The 26,767-nt window shown below is 39.6% G+C and overlaps 1 protein-coding gene across 3 annotated transcripts; it reads left to right on the top strand.

The window, feature by feature from the left end:
* The first annotated feature begins 109 nt into the window (after positions 1-109).
* Positions 110-25,471, top strand: si:ch73-138n13.1 (trichohyalin). Of its 3 annotated transcripts, none has more exons than XM_020928266.2 (13): positions 110-325; positions 1,643-1,730; positions 2,707-3,956; positions 4,067-4,148; positions 5,518-8,889; positions 9,038-9,163; positions 19,220-19,335; positions 21,111-21,240; positions 21,680-21,830; positions 22,617-22,753; positions 23,200-23,342; positions 23,424-23,510; positions 23,718-25,471. In XM_020928266.2, the coding sequence occupies exons 3-12, from the start codon at positions 2,725-2,727 to the stop codon at positions 23,497-23,499; spliced, it is 5,565 nt and encodes a 1,854-aa protein (XP_020783925.2). In that variant the 5' UTR covers positions 110-325; positions 1,643-1,730; positions 2,707-2,724; the 3' UTR covers positions 23,500-23,510; positions 23,718-25,471. The 3 variants fall into 3 exon arrangements, with proteins under 3 accessions (XP_020783925.2, XP_020783924.2, XP_055017371.1); XM_020928265.2 differs by having other exon boundaries at positions 23,421-23,510; XM_055161396.1 differs by having other exon boundaries at positions 110-396; positions 23,421-23,510.
* Positions 25,472-26,767: the final 1,296 nt, after the last annotated feature.

Here is a 26,767-nt window from a genome sequence, read left to right as displayed (position 1 = left end):
AAAAGTATTTTAATATATATTTTTTTACCATTATTATGATGGGACGTACCGGAAGTCATGGCCTCTATGCAAGCATTCTTGACGCTCCTGAAGCACGACTCCCACAGTCGGACTCGGTGCTGTCTGTCCCTCTGTCAACAACACTGCAACCTGAGACGGGATAGCTACCAGTGGGCTAGCTCATTAAACCAGCTAACTTAGCTACTACGCTAGCGAAAAAAAAAAATACAAGAGTTTTTATTTGTAAATATATGCTTTGGTAGAGTGAATTTGCCGCACTAACCGTGAGTCGCTTCGAGAGGACTAGAGATGCCTTTCCCGTTTGGTGAGTTGTCTCCACTTTGGATCACCGACAGCAGCGAAAGACAGGTTCACTCAGTGTTTCCATTTTGCGAGGTCAGCCTCTTGAGTTGTTAGCTTACATTTTATGCCGGCAACCTGTTGATTGATTTATAAAAAGGTTAGATTAAGCTCAGGTTTACTTGTCTACAACTCTTAACCCTCTCCAAATGTATCCTGCGCATTCAACAATTGGTCACAGTTTCTGGTTTTAACGCATCCCTGGCTGTAAGTAGGCCACCTCTCTTTGAATAAACCCTGGGAACGTGCACGATTCAAGGTAAAGGAAGGCTGAGTGAGCAGGCAACTTGTTGCATATTTCTATAATAAATCTAGAGAAGGCAAAGAAAAGGAATCGGCTGGATGAGTTCAACCAACAAAACTATAGTTGTGTTAACAACAAAAGCTTAGGTTTATTAAATTGCTGTAATATAGCTCATGTGCTACAACTAACCGGTTTATGTCAGTGATATTTTTGTTTCCCATTTGATCTGTTGTTAGAGATTAATGAATAGGAGTATCAGCTAAGTAACTTATATTATGGCCTTGAGTTCGTCACATCAACCCCTGTATTATGGCCCAGTCCCACAGCTTTGTTAAACATTACTTTAAGATTTCCCTCAGAAATACTATACTCATTCTCTTAACAGACAAGTTCAAGTATTGTATTGTCAGTGCGTAAACTTCCTCTACTATAACTGGCCAAACCAGGTTACTGACGTGAGCCAAAACACAGCCTGCCCTATGTCCTATTTATAAATAATTATATTGTGTATTTGTGTTTTATGTCTACTTTACTCAAGTTTTGTGACTATTATTTAAGGCCTTAATTCAGCCTTAACTCCTGTACTATTGTAAGCCCAGTCTTTCTCTTTTCACTTAATGTTTTGCATTCTTTTAAACAGAGGTATTTCCTGTAATATGTTGAACTACTCTAAATTCATTATAGTATCATACTTACCATTAGTTCATGTGTATAGTAAGAATTCAGTTTCTTTTGAACTATTAACCTCTTTATGTTTAAAACTATACAATTATCAATAGTACCGCATGTATTTTTGTAAGCTAGTACTTGAGCTGAATGCAAATATTAAAACAAGGATGAAAATGTATGGCAGGGTCACGTTTCTAATGATTTCCTTGTGTATTTATGTACGGCTCAAACGTATGGGTGTGACACTGTTTACTCTGGTCTGTGTCACAGCAAGCGTCTCCTCCAGTCTAAAGCATTTGTCGTAGATACAGCAGAGATTTGTCCAGCACAGCTGTGGCCTTTGTTGACACATGTTTTTCATCTCTGTAGGTTTCTTCAGCCTCTCCACTCTTATGGTATGATGACATCCCTGATCAAAAACAACAAAAATCAGAGCTCCTCCTCAGACGGCTAACAGGTAAAAAGTGCTGACACATTTCATAGTGTTTGGTTAGCCAACATTTTCTTTTTTTCTCCCACAAAAACATGTGTAAGCCTGAAAAACAGAATGTCTCTGCACATGTGGAAAGCATTATCCAATATGAAGAGGAAGGTTCTTAAAGCCCTACGGACATTCACAGCATTTGTTAAACTGCAAAAAAAATATAGAGGACTGTTTAAAATGTGAATTTGACCCATAAGCACTGCTGACCTATTTTGTTTTCATTAGTACAATATGGAAACTAAATCAGTCGGCTGTTCATGTTTATTTGACCCAGTGGGTTGTTAAGTGTTTAGTAATTTTCCTGTAGCATAGCATCAGTAAGTTAAATTAAATAACTAGAATCAGTTTCCAAGCAACAAAGCAAAAAAAAAACACAGTTGTTGTTTTTTTGTTAGTTTTTTTACCCCATTGCCTTCAGATTCCTCTTTCTTATGCATCTGTTGAGAGTTACAGTCTGGTGTTAACATGAAGTGCCACTTCTACAACATGAAACACTTCTTTCTCTTCTACACATTGCATACATGTAACTTGCATGTAACATACACGTAACAGGAGACATGGCATGCTTATTATTACAAACTAAATAGTGTGTTGATTTTAGCAATTTCATTGTTCATTGCAAACAACATAATTTTAGTATTACAATTTCTGAGACTTCATATTAACTTCTGTGAAATATTGCTTATTAATTGAAAAGGTAATATTATAATATATAATATAAGGGATAAATTAAGTTGTAAGTAGTGTTAATAATATTTTGTTATATAATGAAGTAAAAGTTGTTATTTATTTGCTATTTGCTAGCGTATTGTCCTCCTGTTAATTGCAATGCCACTCCTATAAGCAAAGTCCATGGCCCAGTAGTGCTCTAGGTAATCTATGATTAGTGGATATATGCATAACTGAATGGCTAATTTAACATTTTATTATATGTCTCTTTTCACTCTAGATTCTAGGTGGTGTACATATGGCTGCTGAGGTGGAGGTCCAATCTGGAGAAGTGGGGAGATCTGGGGGGCGCCTGCACCTCAGTCCACTTGTGGACTCTAATAACAAAAACCGCCTGGACCTATCCTCCATGAACCAGTCTCAATTCATCAGTACTGAACCAAGCAAACCTGTCCCGGGCCCAAAGCCACGTCTTACCCCTAAACCCTTTGCTGTGGACCGAAATGCCACAATTAAGCCCATACTTGCCCCAAAACCACAACCAAAGCCCCGTCCAGAATCCACTCGTACACCTGGATACAAACCAGATCTACCTACTACCCCAAAACCTCAAACACCACCCATGACTAACAAACCGAAACCTGCTACTACCACTTCCACCCGTCCTGCTTCAACAACTTTCAAAACCTCCAAGTTAAATACAGGGCAAACTCCCAAGCCAGTTTCTCAACCTTTTAAACCTGCGCCACCTATTGATGGTGATCCAAGTAAGCCAATATCCCCTTCCCCAAAACCTTCAGATTTGACTCATTCGAGGAACCTTAAAAGACCCCCATCTGCAGAGTGGTTTGGGACTACGAAAAGGGAGGATCAGGATTTGGAATCACTTAATAAAGTTGGGACATCGATTACAAGGGCAAAATCCACTGGGCATCTTTTACAAATAGGGCAAGAAGAAAAAGAAAAGACCAAATTTGAAGCAGTTGTGTCACTCAGACCACAGTCCAGAGGCATCAGGCAGAGACCTGTATCAGCAGTATTCCCAACAAGTCCAACCAAAACTGATTCACCAAATTCAGCGTTCCCACGGACAGAAAGAAGACCTCTGTCAGCAGATCTAACTTCCAAATTTGAGTCTGTTGGTCTTTCCTTGCATCGTACAACAAGAGGAAGAGAAAATGAAAATACTTCAGATGAAAATTTGCAAAAGAGAGAGCAAGAGAAAACCGTCAAGACAACACTTCAAAATGCTGCAACCATTAAACCAGACCAAAGCAAAGACAATGTACAAGCAAAAGACAGTGAGGAAACATGTGGGGCTAGTATCAAATCAAGAATTAGCCTTCTGTTTGATTCATCTTCACCAGTGTCTCCTACCATGGGCCAAACTCCAGACACTGAAGCTGAGCCTGTAGTAGGGGTCAAACAACTCATTAAACAGCTCACTGTGGACCAAATCACCCCAAATCAGAGCCCTGTTTTAAAGCCAGCCTTGAAACCACGCCCCCTGCCCCTTGACCTAACCAAAAGGTAAGAGCTGATCTACGTAGTTGTCTTCTTGCCTCTTTGGTGCATGTGTCTTTGTCCAGAGGTCTCATTGTCATGCATGGCTTTTGTCTTGTGTGATGTATGTTCATTAGGTTTTCGCCTGATCCTGCGGTTTCTCCCACTACACATGACACTACAGATCGCCTTGACGCCAGTAGAGCTTCCCAGAAGAGGGTAAGAGTGGGGTGAGGGTCAGTAGAAACTAGAAGGACTCTAATACAGCAAAACAATTTCACATTAAATGTTTTGCAGTCATGTTATGTGTCATGTCATTCGCTCTGTCTGTATGAAGCTATGGAGTCTTGTACAGAAATTGAAACCTTGGACTTGGATTCTGCTATCATGTCATGCAATTAACTATTTGGGTATTGCAATATTGTTTTCAACATTCGCAAAAGCAATAAAATAAAACCTGGTAAATTCACATTTTCTTGTGGAAGACTGTAAGATGTGGAAAAGGTCTATTTTATATTTGTCTAGTCTAACAAATTTTATTATTGAAAAAAATGTATATGCTTGTGTTTGGAAAAACAAAAGTTAAAGCAGCAGCTTGCTAAATAAAATATAGCAAAAAAAATTAAATTATATATATATATATATATATATATATATATATATATATATATATATATACACACATACACATATATACATACATATACAGAATATACAAACCACTATCAAGGCCCTATTAACTTTATTAGGCCTAATAAACTTAACCACATTCTCCTTTTGTTTGCTAGCAAGGCCAGCAAGATTTAGATTTTCCTTCAGTGAATCCTCTGTGATACTAGGTATATGGTATAGCTTATGATTTAATTATATATTTATTGTAGATATGGCCATATAGGAAGAGGCAGACAAAAACAATCACAACATGTTGACTGTTCTGTCTTGGGCTGGGAAAAACTATCCCAGAGGAAACTGGTGCATTTGAGAAAAGAACAAGAGCTATAGAGTAAATATGCAGAGAAACTTGAGACAGTCGCCACATTGATTATCCCATGTGGCTGCTGGTTATGAAATACAGTGAGACAAAATGACTGGGAAAAGGTCAACACACTGAGGCTTTGATTACAACCTGCACCACACCCACTCTTTTCAGAACAGGCGGGAATAAGAGGAGGCTATAGCATATCTCTACTCACAGCTGAAATTATGAATGCTTTTCTGTTTTTTTTCCTGTTTCTAAATGTACCTATTAAAACTGAAAATGTACACGAGGGGATTATCTATAGGTGTACTGTGGTCATTTGAAGGCACAGGAAGTTTTTCTTCTGTGTTACACTATAGCAAATTAATAATGAAATAAGAGCATTGGATAAACACTTTACTTGATAAAGTAAAGCGTCTTGTGATATTGTGGAAAGTGCATCTGGCAAAGTTTCAAGAATACATTTATCAGTATTAATATTGCAGTTAAATACTATATATGTTATAATTATTTATAACATTTACAGTACATGTTTGCTTTTAATTGAATAATGTGTAATAAATGTAATAAATGTCAGTAATATAAATTCATTCATTCTTATTGTTTTAGGGGGAAGATTCAGCCAGGACACCTAGTGATGAAAAGACATTTGTGGACTTAAAAGACTCCCCAGATCAGATGAAAACACTCATGTCTCAGGGGCCTGAATTGATGTCTCCAAAGGAAAGCAAAGCCCTGACAGTTCGAGCCTCTGTGTTTGAAAATGTCATAGAAAAGCACAATGTTTTGATGGTGGAAGAAAATAAAAAGGATAAACCAATACCCGATAAAACCGATGAAGAAGGAAAACTTGTCACTGCCACCTACAAGGAGCCAGTATCTCCGTCGGGGCCAGTTCGTGTAGTGCATGCGTTTGACACTGTCCCAGCTGCAGAGGGGAGCACAGCTATCAGTGAAAACATTCCATCTGCCCAATGGGAGGATAAAGCTATGACGCTGCGTTCAAGGCGCTCAGAAGGGACAAAAACCACACCTGACAAAACAAGTGCAGAACAGATTTCAACTGCTCCAAGATATCTGCGGGTGGGGGCACTGCCAAAATGGACCCTAGATGATGACATTGATATGGAAACAGGAATGCCAAAAGATAAACCAAGAGATTTTGAGGTGGAGGATGCATCTGCTGCCACTGCTAAACGTTTGAAGACACAGCAGACAGAGGAACAAGCAAAACCAAGAGCGACCTACTTCGCTTTGACTGGACAAATGCAGGAAACAGCCACATCAGACACTGCAGATAATATCCCTTTTTTTGACCCTTCTGTCCAATGGAGCTCCCAAGGGAAAGTTTTTAAAAGGAATCCATCTTTAGATCAAGCGTTTAGTAAAGTACATGACAGTGATGTAGATAACATTACCAGTAAATCAAATATAGAGGCTCAAATGGAGAAGCAAAAACTACTTGAAATGGAAAGACAGGCAGAGTTAGAATATGCCAGAGTGAAGGAGAGGGAGATGCAGCATGAGTATGAGAAGCAGCGAGAGACAGAGAAGCAGGAAGAAAAACAACGTGTGCTCGAGATCCAAAAGCAGATCGAGCTGGAACGACAACAGCATCTCGAATTTGAAAAGCAAAGACAACTTGAGCTCAAGAGGCAGAGACAACTTGAAAGGCAGAAACAATTAGAATCAGAAAAGCAAAGGCAAAATGAATTGGAACAACAGAAGCAGATTGAAACTGAAACGCAAAAGCAGGCAGAGCTTGAGAGATTCAAGCAAATTGAGTTGGAAAAGCAAAGACAACTTGAGCTAAAAAGGCAGAAACAATTAGAAATGGAAAATCAGCTGCAGTTGGAGATGCAAAGGCAACGGCAGTTAGAAGCTGAAAAACAAAGGCAGATGGAGCTGGAGCGTCAGAGACACCAGGAGCTGGAGCGTCAGAGACACCAGGAGCTGGAGCGGCAGAGACACCAGGAGCTGGAGCGGCAGAGACACCAGGAGCTGGAGCGGCAGAGACACCAGGAGCTGGAGCGGCAGAGACACCAGGAGCTGGAGCGGCAGAGACACCAGGAGCTGGAGCGGCAGAGACACCAGGAGCTGGAGCGGCAGAGACAACAGGAGCTGGAGCGGCAGAGACAACAGGAGCTGGAGCGGCAGAGACAACAGGAGCTGGAGCGGCAGAGACAACAGGAGCTGGAGCGGCAGAGACAACAGGAGCTGGAGCGGCAGAGACAACAGGAGCTGGAGCGGGAGAGACAACAGGAGCTGGAGCGGGAGAGACAACAGGAGCTGGAGCGGGAGAGACAACAGGAGCTGGAGCGGGAGAGACAACAGGAGCTGGAGCGGGAGAGGCAGATGGAGCTGGAGAGACAGAGAAATATTGAACTTGAAAAGCAAAGACAGATAGAGCTAGAAAAACTGAAGCAAATAGAAGCTGAACAACAAAAACAAAAAGAGATGGAAAGGCAAAAGCAAATTGAACTTGAAAAACAAAGTCAAATTGAACTCGAGAGACAAAAACTGCAAGAGATTGAAAGAGAAAAACAACTTGAGCTGGAGAAAGAGAGACAGCGACAGTTGGAAAAGGAAAGACGTGAGATGGAGAAACAAAGGCAGCGCGAGGAGGAGCGGCGTCAGAAAGAGCTAGACAGAGAGAGGAAACTCCTGGAGATGCAAAAGGAGAGGCAGAGGATGCAGGCTGAAGCAGAGGAGCAGGAGAGGAGGAGACAGCTTGAATTGCAGAAGCAGAGAGAGAGGCAACAGGTGCTGGAGCTGGAGAAACAGAGGCTCAGAGAGAAAATGGAAAAGGAACAGGCAGAAAAACTCCGTCAGATGGCTCTAGAGCAGGAGATGCTGAGGCTGAGAGAGGTGGAGAAAGAGAGGGAGAGACAGAAGGAGCTGGAGAGAGAGATGGAAAGAGAGAAGCAGCTTGAACAAGAGCTGCAGCGACAGAGAGACTTAGAGAAACAAAGGCAAAAGCAACTGGATATGGAGAGGCAGGAGCTTGAAAAACAGAGGTTCAGACAACAAGAGCAGGAGAAAGAGAGGCAGAGGAGGGAGGAGCTGGAGAGGATGAAGGAGCTGGAGAAGAGGCAGCTACAGGAGTTTGAGAGGCAGAAATTGGCAGAAAGACAGCAGATACTGGAGCTGGAGAAACGCAGGCTTAAAGAAAAGATGGAGAGGGAGGAGGCAGAAAAGATGAGGCACATTGCCAAACAACAGGAGGCCGAAAGACAGCGCCTCAAAGATAAACAGAAGAAAGAGGAGCAGGAGCGCATCAGGCTGGAGTCTGCAGCTCTTAGACCCAAAGTTGTCGATCTAGACTCTGTTCTAAGAAATGAGCAGTCCAAAGGCTTTCCTCGTGGAGACCCTTCCACAAGGTGGAAGGAGCCATCACCCAAATCTGAGCAAAACCTCAGACCAGGAATCCTGGACATTGACTCTTTCAATACTCAGACTCAGCCCTCCTCCACTAGAGACTTGTTTCCAGTGGTTGGTATTCAGGAGGTAAACCCACAAGTACCAGTGTTGCCACAAAACACAGGGGGCTTACAAAGTCCTGTTTGGACCACTTCTCAGGATCCATGGGAACTGCGCTCTATTGAGATGTCTGTGGACAAACCAGAACAACCCAGAAAATCTTTGGGCAAAACTAGCCTAGAGCAGCTGCTGATGAGGCAGGAGGAACGCCGCCATTCCCCTCAGAGGCGATGGTCTGGGTTAATGGTGGACGATCCATTTCAGATGGGACCATTCTCTGGACCTGAGACCAAACCTGCAGCCCCTGCTTCTGCAGCCTCTACAATCTCTTCCTTTGAGCAGGTCTGGCTCCCCAAAGAAACACCGCAAGGACAAAGCAAGGCTGAGGGGCAAAGTGGGCAAAGCAGGGCTGAAGGCCAAAGCAGGGCTGAAGGCCAAGGCAGGACAGAGGGCCAAGGCAGGACTGAGGGCCCAAGCCAGAGGAGGACCCAGGGCTCCACGGTCAGTAACAATAATATTTAAATTAATAAAACACAATATCAAAATACTACAGCACTTCAGTGTACGGTGTTGTCTGATGAGCCCTGTAAAAAAGAAGATAAAAGTAAATACCCACAGAGTGTTTTGGTGACTTTGCCCCTGTTGTTAGGAGCTGAACAGAATCCGATCCCGCAGCATGTCCAGGCGCTCTGCCCCTTCGAGCAGCGCGGTGGAGAGCAGTCTGTCCAGGATGAGGAGCCGCAGTGCCCACAGAGAACAGGATAGAGACAGCCTGGTAAGTCTGACAGATATATACAGATACATTGTTCTTGTCCAGTCATGTTGAAAAGCAGACAGGGAGGAAAGTGTGAGTCCTCAGGCTGACATCAGTGAGGCTGGTGTTTGAAGGTCAGACATTGAGAAGTAGAGGAATGTAGTTAGTTGACTGGGGACTGACAGGTGACTGCTCTGCTGCGCTCTCATGGTATATAGTGGTGACTAATGCTGAAAGACCGGCCTCTGTGTCTTCCGCCCACTGTTTGCTCAGGTACAGGGAAGTGCTTACAGGGCCAGTAAATCAGGATTGGAGAGTTCAAATGGTTAATGAGTAGCTGGTGAATTAGGCACATTTAGCACAGATCTGTCAGAGAGGCTAAGGGAAAGTGCTGCTGTGAAAATGTGACCTGTAATTACAAAGATGGCAGTCTTGTCATCACTGTATAAAGGCTGTTTTCTTCAAATTACATTCATTGTTCTCTTATATTTGCTCACTGAACATGGTTCCAACCAGCTCATGTATACAACTCACTGCATGATTAGCCCCGTGAACCCAGAAGTGTAGGTTATTGTCTGATGATAATTACAGCAGTTTTCATTGAGTTTAAGGCCACTAGTACCATCTAGTGGCCACTGTTTGCGTTAAATTTTATTAATGACAGCACAACATTGACATTATCTGTGACAGTTGTTGTGAAGTTTTTGCATTATAAAATGTGTTTTTGGTATTGACCAACCATATGAACAATTATTCTATGTAAAAATTTTATTGTTCACTAATAGTTTATTTAAATTCACCCAAATGTGTCTTTTGCCTTATCCGTTTAACCTAACTGATTTGATGCTTTAACTGATTACGATGGCTTCCTTTGCTGCTTCTCACTGGTTATGTATGAAAAAATATTAGGTTGCAGAGGTCAGTCTTAAAATGGTTCCCCTCATTTTTGACAGGAAGAACTTTCTCAGTCAAAGTAGCTTGAAGAGGCTCAGTTTTAAACTTTTCAAATGTTTCTAAAACTTGCTTTTTTCAGTTAAGACGCATAGCCAAATTAAAACCAATTCTAACATAAAAAAACATCATACACATCTTTCTAAACAATTGCCTAGGCTACAGCCCTGTACTATTCGTATTCAGGCCTCCCACAATCCTCCCTCAACAGGTTACAGTTAGTCCAAAATGCTGCTTACTGGTTCTAAATAGGGGCAATATCACACCCATCCTATCCTCTGGACCACTCATGTCAAACTCTCTGTCCCACCATCTTGCCTCAAAAACTCGCCAAAAATCTCTTTTTATTTGAGATGGCATTTAACAGCCCTTGAACTTTGGTCTAAGGCTGTCAACTTTAGATAGCATTTTCTGTATCTAATTATCTTTTATATTTACTACTTTAAAACATTTTATTGTTTTACTATGTGCCTTTGACAGTGTGTCTTGTAAAGCACATTGGTGAAACTTTTATTGTTGTTTTGATATACTATTCAAATAAAATGAATTGAGTTGGCAAAATAATGATCAGGGTAAACTGAGACACACTACTGATCAAATTTAAAACTGCTGCTTATCAATTCAGATATGGCAGTAGTACATTTTACATGATATATGCCTAATATCACATATTTTGGCGACATTTGGTCAAGATGGACAAAATTCCTAGTAATTGTTGTCCATTGTTGCTACGTAACATCATTTAGTTCTCACTCAGGTCATAGTTCCTGGTACCATCCCACAGTGACACTAAATGAGACAATAATACTGAGGATGTGAGATCATGTAGTTGAACTGGAGGGATATGAGTCTGTTGTCGGGGCAGAACAGAGAAGATGGGCACTATGCTGGGAGCTCTCTTATACCTATTGTCCGGCTGCCTGACTCTGAGGTGCATATGGGTAAGAGCTTTTCTAGTATCAATAACTATCCAATTCAGTAGTCTGTGTAGAAGCTTTTTCATGTTTTAGAGTGGTATAGATTTTTTGTCATGCTTTGAAGTGTAGCTTGGTTCAGTAGCTGCGTGTGGCGCTGGCTTTCTGAATGATGTCAGCAGATGGGGGGAAGTGACCAGCCCTGACTCACTTTCCATTTGGTGATGCTGCATGTTATGATCAAGGGGAATTTGGGACATTATCAGGCAATGTTATATTATACTATATGTTGTGAGCAGAAACTAAAATTCCTTTATATTTAGCTTTTTCATTTATTCAAGTTTGGGGAAGAGGTTGAAAAAATATTGATTAATTTAGCTGCCAACAATGTATCATATAAAAGGATTAAAGTCTGAGCTATCTTGACAGTTTATTATGCCAAAATAATAGCAATGCAAAGCAAGAGCATGTGAACTGCTACATGACAAACTGCTAATTTAGAGAGGAGGAGTATATTAAGCTAGAGAAACATCACATAGTTGGTGCCATTAATCTACAATGATTTCAGGTGAGGTCACTGTTAGTATTGCGTTTAATCAAACATAGCAAAACATAATTGACTGTTGTGATTATGGCGACATAATGGTGCAAAACTGGTTGTTGCACACTTGTCAATATAACCACTCCTATGATACAATTGACAATTGTCCTGTGTAGCTATTAAATCTATTAATATAACCACGCATAATCCCATCACTTTCTATTTAAGTCTCACACCCATCAACAAGCAGCATCAATAAAAACAATTATTTTGATTTGAATTAGTTCATTTGAATGTTCCCTTCTATACAAGATTCTCACGTAAAAAGGCAAAGTTATAAAGGACAAAACCAGGATTTTACCAGAATTCTACCAGGCAAGGCAAGTTTATTTGTATATCTCAATTCGTACACAAAGTAATTCAAAGTGCTTTACAGAATAAAGACATGAAAATCACAATACAAACAGATCGTAACATAAATAATCATCATAAAATTACTATTAAAAGAGAAGAGTGTGGAATAAAAACCTTTCAGTCATCAAAATACCAGGACTAAACCAGGGCTTAACCAGAATTTAACCAATAATAAATTTGCACAAAAATAATCTGAATTGCATGTGGACCCAACTAGTATCTGCTTTGCACTATTAGCAACCACCAGCTAATTTTGGACTTAGTTGTTGGTTGCTCCATCTCCTCTCTTCTCTTGTCTACCACTGACACAAACTGGAGGGACAAGGCACTGCAGCCCATATATCACCCACCCTCCCTCCTTTCTGCCTGCTGCCTGTAGACTGGATAAGGGACCTCCCATTCTCTCCCCTCTCTACTTTTCCTCTCTCCCTCTCTCTCTCTCTCTCTCTCTCTCCACCCTGTTTCTCCTTGACAGCGGTGAGTTCTGTAGCAGCACTGGTGGTGGTGACGCATTTTCTGCTACCTGCCCGTACCTGCAAAAGGGAACAGGGAGCAAATTTTTTCCCACTGCTTGCCTCATTGCTTTTTTAGAGTGGATTTCGCCCCGTCACAATTTATTCTTCATGACTTGTCCTCTGACTGGCTGCTTCCTGGTGGAATACAGATGACTACAATATTTACCTTTGGAGCGCTTTACTGCCTGGAAGCATAATACAGATTCATGTTTCACCTTTGAACTGGGAATTGGGAGCTGGATGGGAGAGCTGTCATGGCTGCATCAATGAAGAATCACAGACAGCATTGTGAGCTTTCTGATTAGATTGAAAGAATAGAGAATAGATGCATGTGAGTAAATTAGGCAAGTGAAAGTTTGTGGGTTATTTGAGGATGTGCTAGCTGTCAGCTATGTCAGTAGTATTTGCAGTATTGTGAGTCAACTTATCATGAAAGCTGGGTAAGACACCTCATAACTTAAATGCAGAAGGTGCTGATTTGAGATTGCAGCCTCAGATAACCTTTGGATGCTCTCTGGATTTGGTGTGACTGGCATATCGTAGCTGTCTTATCCTCTGTGTTTCAAAATAGAGGAAAAAGCTTTACAGTTCACCAAAGAGTGACAGTGTGCAGCCTGGACAGAGATGAGTTGAGGCATAGCCCTTTATAGCTCCAGTGGGGATGAATGTGACCAGATCCTTGTCCAGTTACAATACGGATTCCATATTATCATCTGCATTGCTGTAAACATCAACAGCTACTGCCATCCCTGCATCGGACTCACTCCGGTGCTTTCTGTTACGACACATTGGTGCAGCATTGTCCTTGTATCAAATACTACTACTGTAATCATAGGGCAAATTTACTCTAATGCCTCTGCTTGGATTTGAATACCTGCTGGACACTTAACTGATATAGCTGTTGTGATGGAGTATCTGGGGGACAAGCTTAACGTAGCCCAGTCCCAGATGTCAGGATGGGTTGGAAATGTCCGCCGATCACTCCACGGGGCGCTCAGTTTTTTAAGGACGGGCCAAGGTGAAGATGGGACAGGGGACTTTAAACGGACCAACTCGTTACGGTCTTTGGCTTCACGCAGCCGAGAGTCTATCCGGAGGTTTTCACTGCGCAGCCAACAGCGGCTCTCTCTACGGAGACGCACGGCTCCCAACACTCCCACCGCTGTAAGATGGCATGCATGTTTGTTTTATTTGATGATGATACTGTTGTTTTTTACAATGACGTTCTACCAGAGTCAGTGAGTTGTCTTTGCTGGTCCTAAGCCCGGCTACATGGAGAGGTTCACATCAGTGCATTTGGATATCTAAAATCTGGACTAGTAGTTTAATCTCCTTTTTATACCTTTTTATCCTTAAATAAAATTAACTGCAAAAAGTATTCCTTGCTAAATGGATACTAAATCAGTCCTAAATTAAAATAAAATTAAAATAAGAAAATAGTGTCACTTAATATTAAAACAATAGACAGGTAAACATAAAATGCAACCACAGAGAGTGACATGAGAGTTCACTTAATAGGTCCCAAGCCTGAATAAATGTAGGACTGTTATAAGTAAAACCAAATCAATATGGTAATCACTGCATGCTGACCCCAGATGACAAAATGATGGGAAAAAGGAAAGATCGTTCAAACTAAGTGAGACTGCAGTATTCTGTGAAGGTCTGAAATGTCACCCTGTTAGCAGCTGCAGCCTCACAAGTCATTTGGACCCAAGCCAAATGTTTCAACATTTCAGGAACCTATCCATCTGTCTTGTTATGCCCTTCTTAGTTTTTGTGTCAACAGCCTCTTGTCCATGTGGTGTTTAGTAGACTTTTTAAAGGTTTCCTGTAGTTGCCAAATTTGGTTGTCAGTTTTAGTTAATCTTTTCAAATGCTGGTTCTTAAACTCGCTTTATTGTACCTCCATTTACGGCAATGGCCACTGCAATACTGTAGTCATTCCTATCTTTAGGTTACGCCTGTTTGCTCCTGAGTCAGAGCAGCTAAAGATACTTTTGTTTTGATGGTGATCTTACGGCTGTCAGGTGTCTCAATTAAAAGTTATGAAGTTTAGGGAAATTATTAGTATTAGTGAAAAGAGAATTAAGTTAGTAATAACTGTCAGTGTAAAATGTATGGTTATATTTGCGTGTCAATACAATGCAATTTTACCAATTTACTTGTGTATGAAAGTGGATTTGGATAACATGAATTATGGGACTAGTGTGTCTATAGTGACATAATTTCTTAGCTTTGTGGGGTGACAGAGAGCAGATTCATGGTTCTTTTAAGTTCTCACATGCCATTTGTGTCATATCAGATGTTAAATGTATGTATAAATATAAACCACCAACTGTTGATGTTACCCAAGCCCTAAAACCACTTGCCAGAAAAATTACAGTCTTAGCAGTTAATATAATGAAGCCAGTTTAGAAATACAGTGATGCACAAAATTATTTATTACCAAAAGTAAGGGAAATGGAGAAGTTGTTCTTAATCTGAGTGGAAAATCAAAAACAACACACCAAATTGTAAAAGAGAAGTTGACAACTAAGATAGAAAAACTTATTGGTAAAACTTTATATTGATTTATTTTTTTTTAAGTTGATAAAATTGATCCAGACCAAAACTGTGAAAATAAACCGTTGAGTCATAATTTGTTTTAAGACAAGTCAGGTTTTACATTCCACCTCTGGGTTAACTTGGCACTAAACTTTTACAACCATTTTCTCTTATGCAGCATTTGTACATAATTATTATACATGCAAACACCAAAGCGTGGTTACCCCAAGTCCATTTTAGACCAGAGCATTCTTTACATGCAGCTTATGTCCATTTGTTGACTTCTGTGGCTTGTTGTTTGTGGCTATCTCCAGGATATTGATATTGATTAGTGCTGAGTGCACACAGAGCAGACTTTCCCACTCCACCCAAAGCACAAATCTGAAAGCACTTGGAAATTGAACATTGTACTTTAAGTGTGAGGTGTTTACATTGTGCTCCTCCCTCTGCCTGAGAAATGATATGAGAACAAAGCAGGTAAAATGTCAGCATTTTTAACAACAGTTGCTAAAGGGCTTTCAAAAACAAAACAAAAAACACCAAACTGGAAAGATGATAAAACATTGTTGTTTTGGGTATAAATTTAAATCTACTCCAAGTCACAAGTTGACTCTTATTTATGGAAATCATGATAATCAAATGTCATGTCAATGTCAAAAGGCAATGAAGCATGTTCATCAAGCAGGAGTGCACAAAACATATACAAGTAAACTTGTTATCACTTTTATTACCTTAGCTTACCACAGCCTTTCTGTTTTCCCTTGTAGCCACACAGTTATTCAGTGAATCACTTTTCAGTTTGTCACTGAGGCGTGGGGCAGTGTCGGAGCTTGTCTGTGGTAATGCAGGGTGCTCAGATTGGTTTGTTATCAGCCTGAAGTTTCCAAGGCCTTGTCCCTACCCTTTCCTTCAAAGATTGTCATTTAACATGGTTCAGTGATTAGACTCTCTCCTTCATCCCTCCATTCATCCGCTCTTTGTTCTTCCCTTTACCCGAACGCACCCTTCCTCTGCACGTCTGGCACTGGATAATGTTATTAAGGAAAAGTCTGTGTCCCTAATTCAGCTGTTAATCACTGCTACAGGAGGCCTTAGTAATGCCCCTTATTTTATGTCTGTGACAATCACATTACACGTAGGTAAGTCATGTATTACATGTCTTATTAGTGTAATGGTCATAATGGCATTTAATCATTCTTACTAGGGTTAGGGTGTGGAAAAAATGCAGAATTAAAATTTTCTATCCATTTTTTAAAAATTCTTATTTATTGTTCTTTAATACACAAAGTAACGAAGTTTTCAGGCCATGATTTTGACATTTTGGTGTGAATCCATATGACTCCAAATAATGTATATTGAACTTGAGCAATTTACAGTCAGTATACTGTACTTTATCAACTTTTTGATAAAGAACTTGAACTTTTTGAACTTTTTGATTGTCTTAGAGGCTGGATAATGATGGTTTGTGGATCTGTCTCCTTATTAGGGACTTCTATTACTTTCTTGCCTTTCAAAATTAATAGGTTAGTTTTAGTATTTATTATTGCAGAATTAGATACTTGCTGAAGTACTATCAGTGTGGACATCATTACGGTTTTAGTGTCTTTGCAGAGGTCTTTTTACCAAAGTTGTAATGACATTTGTACCGTTTGATATAGACTTACATCACTGCATTTGGCCATAAAATAAAGCTTCAAGATTACGAATAAGCCTAAGTGAACTTACTTACTCAGTGCCCTAAGCCTTTGTACAATGGTAGCTGCTTGTGACATGTTGGAGCAAATATTTCTCTTTATGCGGATCATGTGGGTGTGTTTCGGTTGACTAATACATACTTACACACAACATAGGAATTTTTATTATACAATTTTTGACAAGGCCTCTATATTATTTGTTTTTGTTTGTAGTGATGACAGATAGCTCACTGCTTGTTAAATGATGATTGACAGTGAGGAAAAGTTTGTGCAGGTGAGGCATGGTCAAAACAAGACTAAACTATACATTCAGCTGATGTTAGGTAACAGATCAACAGCTGGTTTAGCTTTAAGTAGCTTTAATGTGTTGTTTTAGCCTATTATGTGTGCTTGACATGCTATATGGAAAGTCCCAGGATGACGATTTTCTTTGTACTGGGATTACATTTTTTATTTTATTTATACGCACTGCAAATATGACATGTAGTTATTCAATTCAATCCCATAATGACTGGGAGACTGCAGAGGAGACATGGTGAATACATGGATATTATGAAACTCAGATGCAAACCAGAATTTCTACTGCATATATCTGTTTTTTTGTTTGTTTGTTTTCTTTAATTTATTTTTTTTTATAAGTTAGCTAGAGTTAAAAGTTGCAGAGGATAGGATTAGACTGGTATGCATCAGGACAGAGTTTTGTAATCTTACATGATAGAATGGATTTATCAGGAGCAACAAACTCTAGAACTGTCCAAGGGATCTGGGGAGCTCATTGGGAGATGCAGACCTTTTGAAAATACAGATTAAAAATCATTTAAAATAGATTTTCCTTATGTATTCATTAAAATTTAAAATGAACATGTTTAATCTCCAGTTGAGACTCCATTACTGTTCAATAATGCAACTACCTTTTGGGACCAATCCCCAATGCCATTCTCACTGCTCAGCTTCCTGCCAGGAGAAGGTTTTTCTTGATAAATGACATCCTGTGCTACTGTTGTGCTACTCGTCTAAACTAGAGTTACCTTAATCTCATGCTCCTCCTTTATCTGAAGGCTGGTGCCAGCTCATTGTGTAGTGAATGTGAGAACAAGAGGCAAAAGGAGGACTGCATGGGAGGGTGTACAAAGTGCAAGCTTATATTATGAACACAAGCTTTGACTTCAGCTTCCTGTTATATGGTACCATTTTGAGGACAGTTGATTATTCTAAATATTTAGACTTGTTAATTGCTATGGGCGTAACTTTTTATCAATTTGAAACCCATTGATAAGTAGTAGTGCTGGAGATTGTCAACACAGTAGCTCTTTTCCAAATAATCCCTTAAGGAAAGCAGTCCATAAATTCGGTTGAAAAATTTGCATTAGCCACCAAATTATAAATAAGCAAGATGGTTTTGTCAGTTTAACAATTCATCATGTTTGTAATACCAAGAAAAACTCTATCTAATATTCAATCTAATTAATTTAATATTTGTGGTAGTTCAACTATTTGCTGAGTAAATCTGAAAAAATAAGATCAATCTTTGAGTTTATTTAGATTTTTTGATTGTGTTGTCCTATTTATCCAATTTTAACTGTTTTAGCACTATTTTAGACCTTACATAGTCCTGTTTTACACCCGGTTTAGCTTTGGTGGTAATCAGAAGGCCAAATATACTGTATTGTACTTGTTTTAGAACCACTGATCTATTCTAGACCTCATTTGACTGGTTTGTTAAATAGTAAAATGTTATGGTCTCACTATGACCATAAATTCTACTTTATTAGGCTAACATTAGCTAATAGAGGGGACTGCCAAATGATGATGATTTACTTATTTATGCATTCTAGTTGTTTTACCAGCTCCCACTTAGAAAAAGGGAGTGCTGTTTGTACATATCACTTGTCGAAGGGACTACTACGACTTCTATATCCAGGATGATCAGAATAAGCCAGTTGGATCACATTTCTTCATCCATGCCTTGAGGCATCCACAGCAGAGGACAGAGGGAGTCTCTTCAGGAGTGTCTTTTCTCGTATGTAGGCCAGGGTTACCAGTTCATGCTTGGACCTGCCTGTGTGAGCAGAGTGTGATTTTGAGACAGTGTGTTCTCTGTACCGGCCTCATTAAAACGGACATGGTTCAGTTCACAGTGTCGCCCTGTTTATCCCAGTGATTGTCCAAACTTTATAAACTCATACTTTGATAGATTTCATTCACTCCATTATTTATTCAGCTGATTGTGATTACAATTAAATGTTGTTATTGTACGTCACTTGAGATAAAATTGTTGATCTCCTCACCATTTAGAAGAAAACATCAAACTGTATAAAATGGGTCAAACAAATTGGGCTAATCTTACACGTAATAAATGTATATTGGTGGAAGGGCATCTGGTGTAAAAAAGATAATCATATAATCTGAATTTCTCCTTATAGACTATGTTAAAACACACACACAGATCCATGCAAATATGTAATGTGTACTGATTGCATTGTCTTTTCTGATTATTTTTCCAGGTTCAACAAAAACAAGATGGGAGCACAGAAGATGAGTCAAAGGACCCAGAGACTCCAGTCCATGAGACGGACAGTCAGTACGGAACCTGGGAGACAGGCCTGCGTTCTGAAGACAGGTGAGCATCGGACTGCTTTCACATTTTATTACACAAGTAAAGGCTTAGTCACAATAACCCGCAAGGGCGATTCACTCGTATGGGTGCTGACATTTCTTGGCCTGTGGAGGCCCGTGGGGTTCTGTAGAAGAGAGAGAGTTTTCTAAGTGCTTCGTAAGGGTGGTGCAAGTGTGGCTTGCGGGTCCCGTGAGGCTCGTACGGGACCCTGGGAGAAATTTTGGCAAAGTGGGGCATGCGAGTGTCGTGTGGCAATAGTACGCCATACTTAAGTACCATGCAAGGGTCACGTACGAGTCAAAATCTCGTACTGGCCACTTGCAACGCACTCTACAGTAGTCGTTTGTACCAGGCAAGTACAAGCCGCGGCCTGTGCAACAGTTGAGATGTGGCTCTTATCGCTATATAATACTGGGCCCTGTGGCTGTCTCGCTATGGCCGCTGTTGCTGTCCCCACTAGTGCCTCGCTCTCTGACTACCTCCTCCTCTGCCTGGCAACCTGCTGTGACTGCTGTGGCTGCCCCTGCTGCAATCTCCGGGCCCTTAGTGTCACGGCCCTTCCCCATGCTCTTGCCCTTTGCCTCCCCTTTGGGTGGCATCTTGTTGGCGAAAACTTGGTGTGTACAGTATGGCTGCTACGACTCGTGTGTGCCTGCACAGGCATCGCATCAGCTTTTATAAGGGTTGCACGACCCTGGTAGCTCACACGAGGCATGCATGTGACCCATAGGAACGACGCAATTGGCCCATCTGGGACCCGTGCGTGATTCGCAAGAATTCGGGTCGTGAGAAAATGGAAAAACCTATACGACACACCTGTGTAACGCGTACTTGTCCCGTACTTCCCCCGTAAGTGTGAGATACGTGCTTGCTCTGAGCTGCCGCCCATAGGCCGCTCGCAGGAAAAAAGTGCATGAACATTTCCTCCCTATGGGCTCACCGGACGGTCAATGAGCTTGGAATCTTGTGCGGGCCACTTGCGAGCCCCATACGGACTTGGCCAAAAATCGCCCGTGAACTGCCCATGGGGACCCGTGCGGGTTATTTTGACTACGGCTTAACACAGTGATGTTCATTGTTGAAGCTGGGGCCTCTAGTGATTTAAAGCTGTATTGCACTATTCTACAGCTAAATATGTAAAATAGATTGAGAATATAATGGAAATATGATAATAATAGAATAATAGCTATATGATTTGACAAAAAGACTGTATATAAAGACTGGAGATCAAGAGAGGATGACAAACTAACAAGCATTCACCAGCAGCAATTAGTAATTTTCTTAATCCTAAGCATTAATATTATAATCATTATATTATATGCAAAAATGGCTACAACTCTATATTGCAAGTTATTACCCTATTTATATTTACCAATATAATATCACATGATTTTTTGTGTCAGTGACTGGACAAAGAAACAATATAATGGCAGCAAACTACAAGCACTTTCTAAAACCTAGCCATTAATATCATATCCACCAATGCAAAAATATTTACAACGTAAAGCCACAGTATAGTGGCTAATTATTACTCCTCTTATTTTTACTAATAATTTGTAAAATAGTAAAAATTAACCCACTTGCAAAAGCTTTTAGTTTGTACTGTATTGCCTTGGTCAAGTCCAGTCATGGTGACAGAGTGCACAGGGTTTTCCAATGTGTCACAGTCATAAATGATACCTTTAGCAGCATGTTACAAAATGGAAAAGTTCAACACGGTAGCTGTTTAGTGTCACTGTGGTTACTATAATAACACCTGAACCTTTATTTTGGTGCAGTTTAACCCCAGCCACGCCGAGCTCTGAAAGCAACCTAAGCCCCTCACCCTTAAAACTCACCTCTCCACAAACTCTTCACCTGGAGACAGAGGCTACCGACAGTGTCACTGAGCTGCTGCCTTTCCCAGATGTAAGAAGACCTTTTCTTAAACCCTGCAAGCTGTACATTATATCTACTCAATATAAATTTTTTGTGGAAAGCTAGTATTGACTATTAAAGGAGCACTATGTAACTTTTTTGGTTGGGGGTCCATCACCTGCTTGTTTCTATGGCAATATCATTCCGTGGAATGTTTCACAGTATGACATGATATAAACAGCTTTACCTTACATTTATTGGCTCAAAATAGCTCAAAAATACAAAGAATAACAAGCATTCGGACAGTCAGTGGGGCGGCCTCTCCACAGACCTGACCTATAACTTGGTCTGGTGTGGTCTCTGTGAAGATGGAAAGATACTGTGAAACATTCCAGACAAATAAATTATCTCCATGGAGAAAAGTATTTGACAGACCCTCCACCAGAAAAGTTACAGAATGCACATTTAATGCTATTTTATTTTGATCCAGGCTCAAGTCACTTTGCTAGACAACAGTGTCCAGCGATCCCGTGCACAGTTGGGCAAGAAGCGTGCTCCCCGGACCCGACCTTCAAGAGCCACTAAACAGACTCCAGCCGAAGGAGTGGCCTCTGATGAGTGGCTCTACAAAGACTCCACAGGTTAATGCATATGATTTTAGGTATAGGTACATACAATAAGTGAAGTCATTTTGCACTACATCCCTGCACTCCCTAAGACTATTTGCTGTAAAGCATATAGTCATATTAAAGGTGCTCTGTGTAACCATTGTGCTTACTTCCTTGGATATGTCATTTCTCTGTTCCACAGTATGGCATTAAACAGCTCTACCTTACATTTATTAAATTACAGGTTGTATTATATGTCAAAAATATCTACGACAGGCATTCTGACTGCAAGCCTGGTTGTCTCTCCACATATCTGAACTGCAACTTGGTTTGGTTTGGTCTCCATGAAGATAAAAAGGTTTAATATCATACTGTGAAACATTCCAGGCAAAACGATAACATCTCCATGGAGAAAAGCATTTGAAGGGCTCTCCACCAGAAAAGTTACACAGTGCACCTTTAACAGACAGATTATATGGCCACACAATGCATCATGTTTTTTGTTTTTAGAATATTAGAAAATGCAACTGCAATATTAATGGTAACTGTTTGAATATTTAAGTATCATTTATCCAAACGCAAACTGTAGTTTGGACCTTGTTCTCTTTCTAATTTCCAGTCACGTTTATTGTCTTAATTTATAGATCAGTTTAGAATAAATTATAATTCCCTCAAGAATTACATCTATTTGATCACACTCACTATCACAATGCTGTTGTTTTTATATATTTTCTCTATTCTTGCTTTTTGAACTATATGTCTTACAGCATACATCTATCTTTACATGTTCATAAACTAATATCACATAACCTGTTGTAGAGGAGAAGGTTGAAAATAAGAATGAGGACTCAGACTCCGAAGAGCAGCCCAGAGGATCTGACAATGGTCCCAAACCTGCCCCCCCTCATCCTCAGAGGGTCGCCCTGTTTCCTGGAATGGATCAGTCTGCTTTAATGGTATGGCACTAGGGCTGCATTAACTGATGAATGATTAATTGTAATCGAAACATAAATGCATTAATCGGCACAAATTGCAAATTGCAAAGGCAGCAATTTTTTAAGTACCATCATTTCCTCCACAAACAAAATATCCCATCTTTTTCTACATAAAAACTGTTAACCCATAGATCTGTACAAACATGTTCTGAAATGTGATTCTTCAATTATTTTGTCAGTTCAAATCAAATCGCAAATACAGTGCTTGTCAGAAAAAATCTATTTTATTCCATAATTGTTCAGCCCTATACTACAAAACTTAAACATATATGTTGTGTAGCATAGGTCTCACATGCATTGTCTGTTTAACGTTTAATCAATTACAACTAATTCATTTTAAATATTATTACTTTTGTCTAAGAAAGTTGTTTAGTTTTTGTTCCTTAAAATTTGTGTCCATCTTGTAGGCCCAGCTAAAGAAAAGGGGTGAATCCGACAATCAGACAGATAGTTCTACCCCTACTCCATCTCAGCTGTCCCGTTCTCCCAAATCCCCTTTCCTTCCTCGGGCCACTCGTGTACTGCCCCCTCCTGGTGGAAAAGAAAATGGGTAAGTGCATGTGTGTTATATTACAGGGCTTTTGAATTGTCAGTTACAGAAATATGTTGAAAATGTGAAATGTGTCAGTAGTGAGGAGGATTCGCCCCAGTGGTTGAAAGAGCTGAAGTCCAAGAAACGCTTGAGCCAATATGAGAGTGAAACCTAATACATATTCAGGTTTGTTGATAATGATAATAATTATAATATGAAAACTACATTGTTATTGTTACTGGCCAGTATCTGATTAAAAAATAGATAGTTGAAATATGGTTAACTTCTGAATCTTTTAAAATTAAGCTACCAAACAAAATAGAATGAAAAATATGTAATTTGCTGAATGCTGTTTTGTTAATGTTATACTAATTTTGTCTTTTTGTCTTACAGATTGCCTTAACAGAGAATATATTTAAAAAAAAACAAAGCCTTAAAAATTTGACCCGGGATCCAGGAGGGGTACCTCTTCTGCTGCTCACGTGTTTTACTTTTTGCTCTGGTCCCGCTGAGGTCAAAATAAATGTGCATGGTGCCTTTTTATATGAAAAAGTCTTGTGGAGAAACCATACAAAGAAAAAATACATCTACCTACTCTACTTATCTTGTCAATGGGAGAATCTTGGGATGGACTTAGCATAAATTACATATTGGGACCACTACCACACCTCTTTCATGGGATAGGCTCATTCTGATGGACAATTTCAGTTAATTTACTTGATTAGTACACTAAATAATACTGTATGTGCATAATAGTAGTTGTTGGTTGTGGTCATAAAAACATTGCCATAGGATTACATTGAAAATAGAGAACAAAAATTCCCTGTAGACGTGATAGTTTGCGGGCCTGTATCATATTGTATGTTGTAATCATGAGATGTTATATTTGTATCAGAGTAAATAAAGTCAAAGCTAGTTTTGAATGAGCTAGATGCAAAATATTATAGATTTTCAATTTATTTTGTAACACGCCTGAACAGTGTCAGTTGCTGTAAACTGTATATTAATTTACTTTTCTGAGATGAAGATGGATATGAGATCTATATGGCCAAGTGAAAGTATATCTGTCAGTCATGCACACTCCTTGCTAGCACAAACATTATCAATGAAAAAGTGCTATTTAGTTGCAACTAATATTATTACCAATATTAAGCCATATACCCACTCCAAAATATATTCTGGTAAACTTCAATCTCCAAACTTCATCTTCAATGTCTTGTCTGCTTCTCTTTCAAAACTGTGCAGTATCTTTGTCTTCTCTGCATGCATGCACAATCCTTTTTTTGAATCTTTGCTCACATCACAAGTTCTGAGTGAAGTGTTTCTGGTTTACAAACTGGGCCTGTACAATATTAGAAAAATAACACCTTATATGCAACATTAGAAATTCTGACAATATCAGTGGCATTATTAGGAGATACCATTTTGACATGACTTGGAAGAAATGAGATAGGACAAGATCTTGTGCCACAAGATTGTGCTTGTGTTTACATTTAGCTTGGATAGAAAAGGGTTGGTGAGCTACACCTCTTGAGAATTTGCTGAACTGCACAATTTATTTTTTTATATATGATGTCAAAATCTTGTCTCATTCTTGTGGATTCAAGAAGAAGAAAAACAAATATTTACTACTCAAAACTATCTAAATCAATATGTAAATAAAATTAACCAAATTTGTAACAACTAATAACAAAATCTTTGCCACTTGCCAAAACCCTAATATAACTGCAATATATGCCTATTGTGTTCTCCAGTGTTGTTTTTATCCACTCACGACTAACTGCAGACATATTTTCAATCTAGTACATTGCTATTCTAAATCATTGCACCATATCCATCCTCTCGCAAAATACTATCTTCTCTTTACTCTGTGTCTTCAAAGCACTTTGTCACTTGATGCACTACAGCACTGATCGGACCTGTGATTTGGCCATGTCTTGTCTTCTATATTTGGGTGAATGCATTTCTCCCTGATATAACTGTATAATATGTTTTACTTTGATATAAATAATGTGAGGGTTTATTTTTATGTCTGTCTTTGTGCTTTTTTTTTTTATTTTGAGAGTAAAGATGTATAATGCACTGTGTTGTTCTGGCCAGTGTCTAAAAGTGAAAACATTCTTAATAAAAATTTTATTGACATAAAATGCTGCCTCTATCAATGATTTGATCATTTTCATTCTAGTGTTTTGTAAAAATACAAAGAAATAACCAAGCACCAATGGCACTGTGGAAGGATTGGGTCGTTATGAAAAGAACAAATAACTGCCACCAAAAAAGGGTAATATTTACAGCTATTAATTATTCAAGGTTTATTTAGAAAAACAAATGTATTTGACAAGGTATTTGGCAGAAAGCCTTTGATGTGGCATTGCGATATTCAAAAACATGCTTTTTACAATTGAAAATGTACATTTTAGCACACTGAGTGTTTTTAAATGTTTGAACAATTATGTACAATCAAAGCCTGTCAGTGGGGACTGTGTAATTTCAAAGTCCAGAACATATTTTGGACAGTCCAGCAGCTTCTCCAATGGACCCAGGCTATGGAAAACTCCTCCCGCCTGTCTAAAACTGCACAGTGATTTAAAGGGCCTATATAACGCTATATTCTGATTATAATGTTTCCTCATTACAAACGTTCCTGGAGTTGTGTTTTGTTTCATTCACACATGTTCTCCCAAACTGAAACTTTCTCTTTCTTCTTGTTATGCAATAATACAGGGTATTAACACACAGTGCTCCACTTTGTTTTCAAACTCCATACACTTCATTAAATAATTTGCATAATTTCAACTCAGGAATTGACAATTTTTGCTGAACAAAAGGTAAATACATTTGCTCAGATGACACACTATAAACACTATAAACAAACACTAAAAAGCTAATGCAATAACCACTTTTCTTTTCTCCCCAAATAAAAAATATATGCCCTGTAAGCTACCATAACATTTTCTGATAAGGTGAGAGTCTGCATTAGTAAATGTAAATGTGCATGGAGTTCCTGGTTTTCTTAGCTGTATATTTAGGACCAATGTGATGAAAAACTAAAATTCCTGTGAGTCTGAGATTGGATCAGTCCCATCATAAAGAGCTATTTTAATTCTATGACTTTGGAGGCTGGCTGTATTTCTATGTACTTGGGTGTAAAGTTTGCCAGGGCATATGTTTTTGGTTAGTGCTGAGGGCTGCTGTTTGTTGATTCATCATGGCTCTCTCTCTTTCGTGGTGCCCACACACACACACACACAAACGCCCCTGGTGGCAGGTGGCAGTGGAGCGGGCAGAGCAGCGGGTGCCAACAGCTGTCTATTGAGAGGCACATTACGAACACAATGTGAGGTAAAGATCTGCTGTATCAACACCTCCCTCTGTTTCTGCTGCTGTGGCTGAAATAAAACATAAATAGCCCCCCAGACCCTGCTCTCCAGCGGGGAGATCCC

Source organism: Boleophthalmus pectinirostris, unplaced genomic scaffold, assembly GCF_026225935.1.
Source record: "Boleophthalmus pectinirostris isolate CB_2022bp ecotype Guang Dong unplaced genomic scaffold, ASM2622593v1 HiC_scaffold_4, whole genome shotgun sequence".
Classification (NCBI taxonomy): Eukaryota; Metazoa; Chordata; class Actinopteri; order Gobiiformes; family Gobiidae; genus Boleophthalmus; species Boleophthalmus pectinirostris.
This window is presented reverse-complemented; position numbering and strand designations above follow the sequence as displayed.

What these genes read in the sequence shown, in the direction of transcription:
- si:ch73-138n13.1 (XM_020928265.2), top strand. Translation starts at nt 2,725, where the DNA reads ATGGCTGCTGAGGTGGAGGTCCAATCTGGAGAAGTGGGGAGATCTGGG. An exon ending in GGCCTGCGTTCTGAAGACAG is followed by an intron (nt 19,336 to 21,110) that starts GTGAGCATCGGA and finishes ATTTTGGTGCAG; the next exon opens with TTTAACCCCAGCCACGCCGA. An exon ending in AGCTGCTGCCTTTCCCAGAT is followed by an intron (nt 21,241 to 21,679) that starts GTAAGAAGACCT and finishes ATTTTGATCCAG; the next exon opens with GCTCAAGTCACTTTGCTAGA.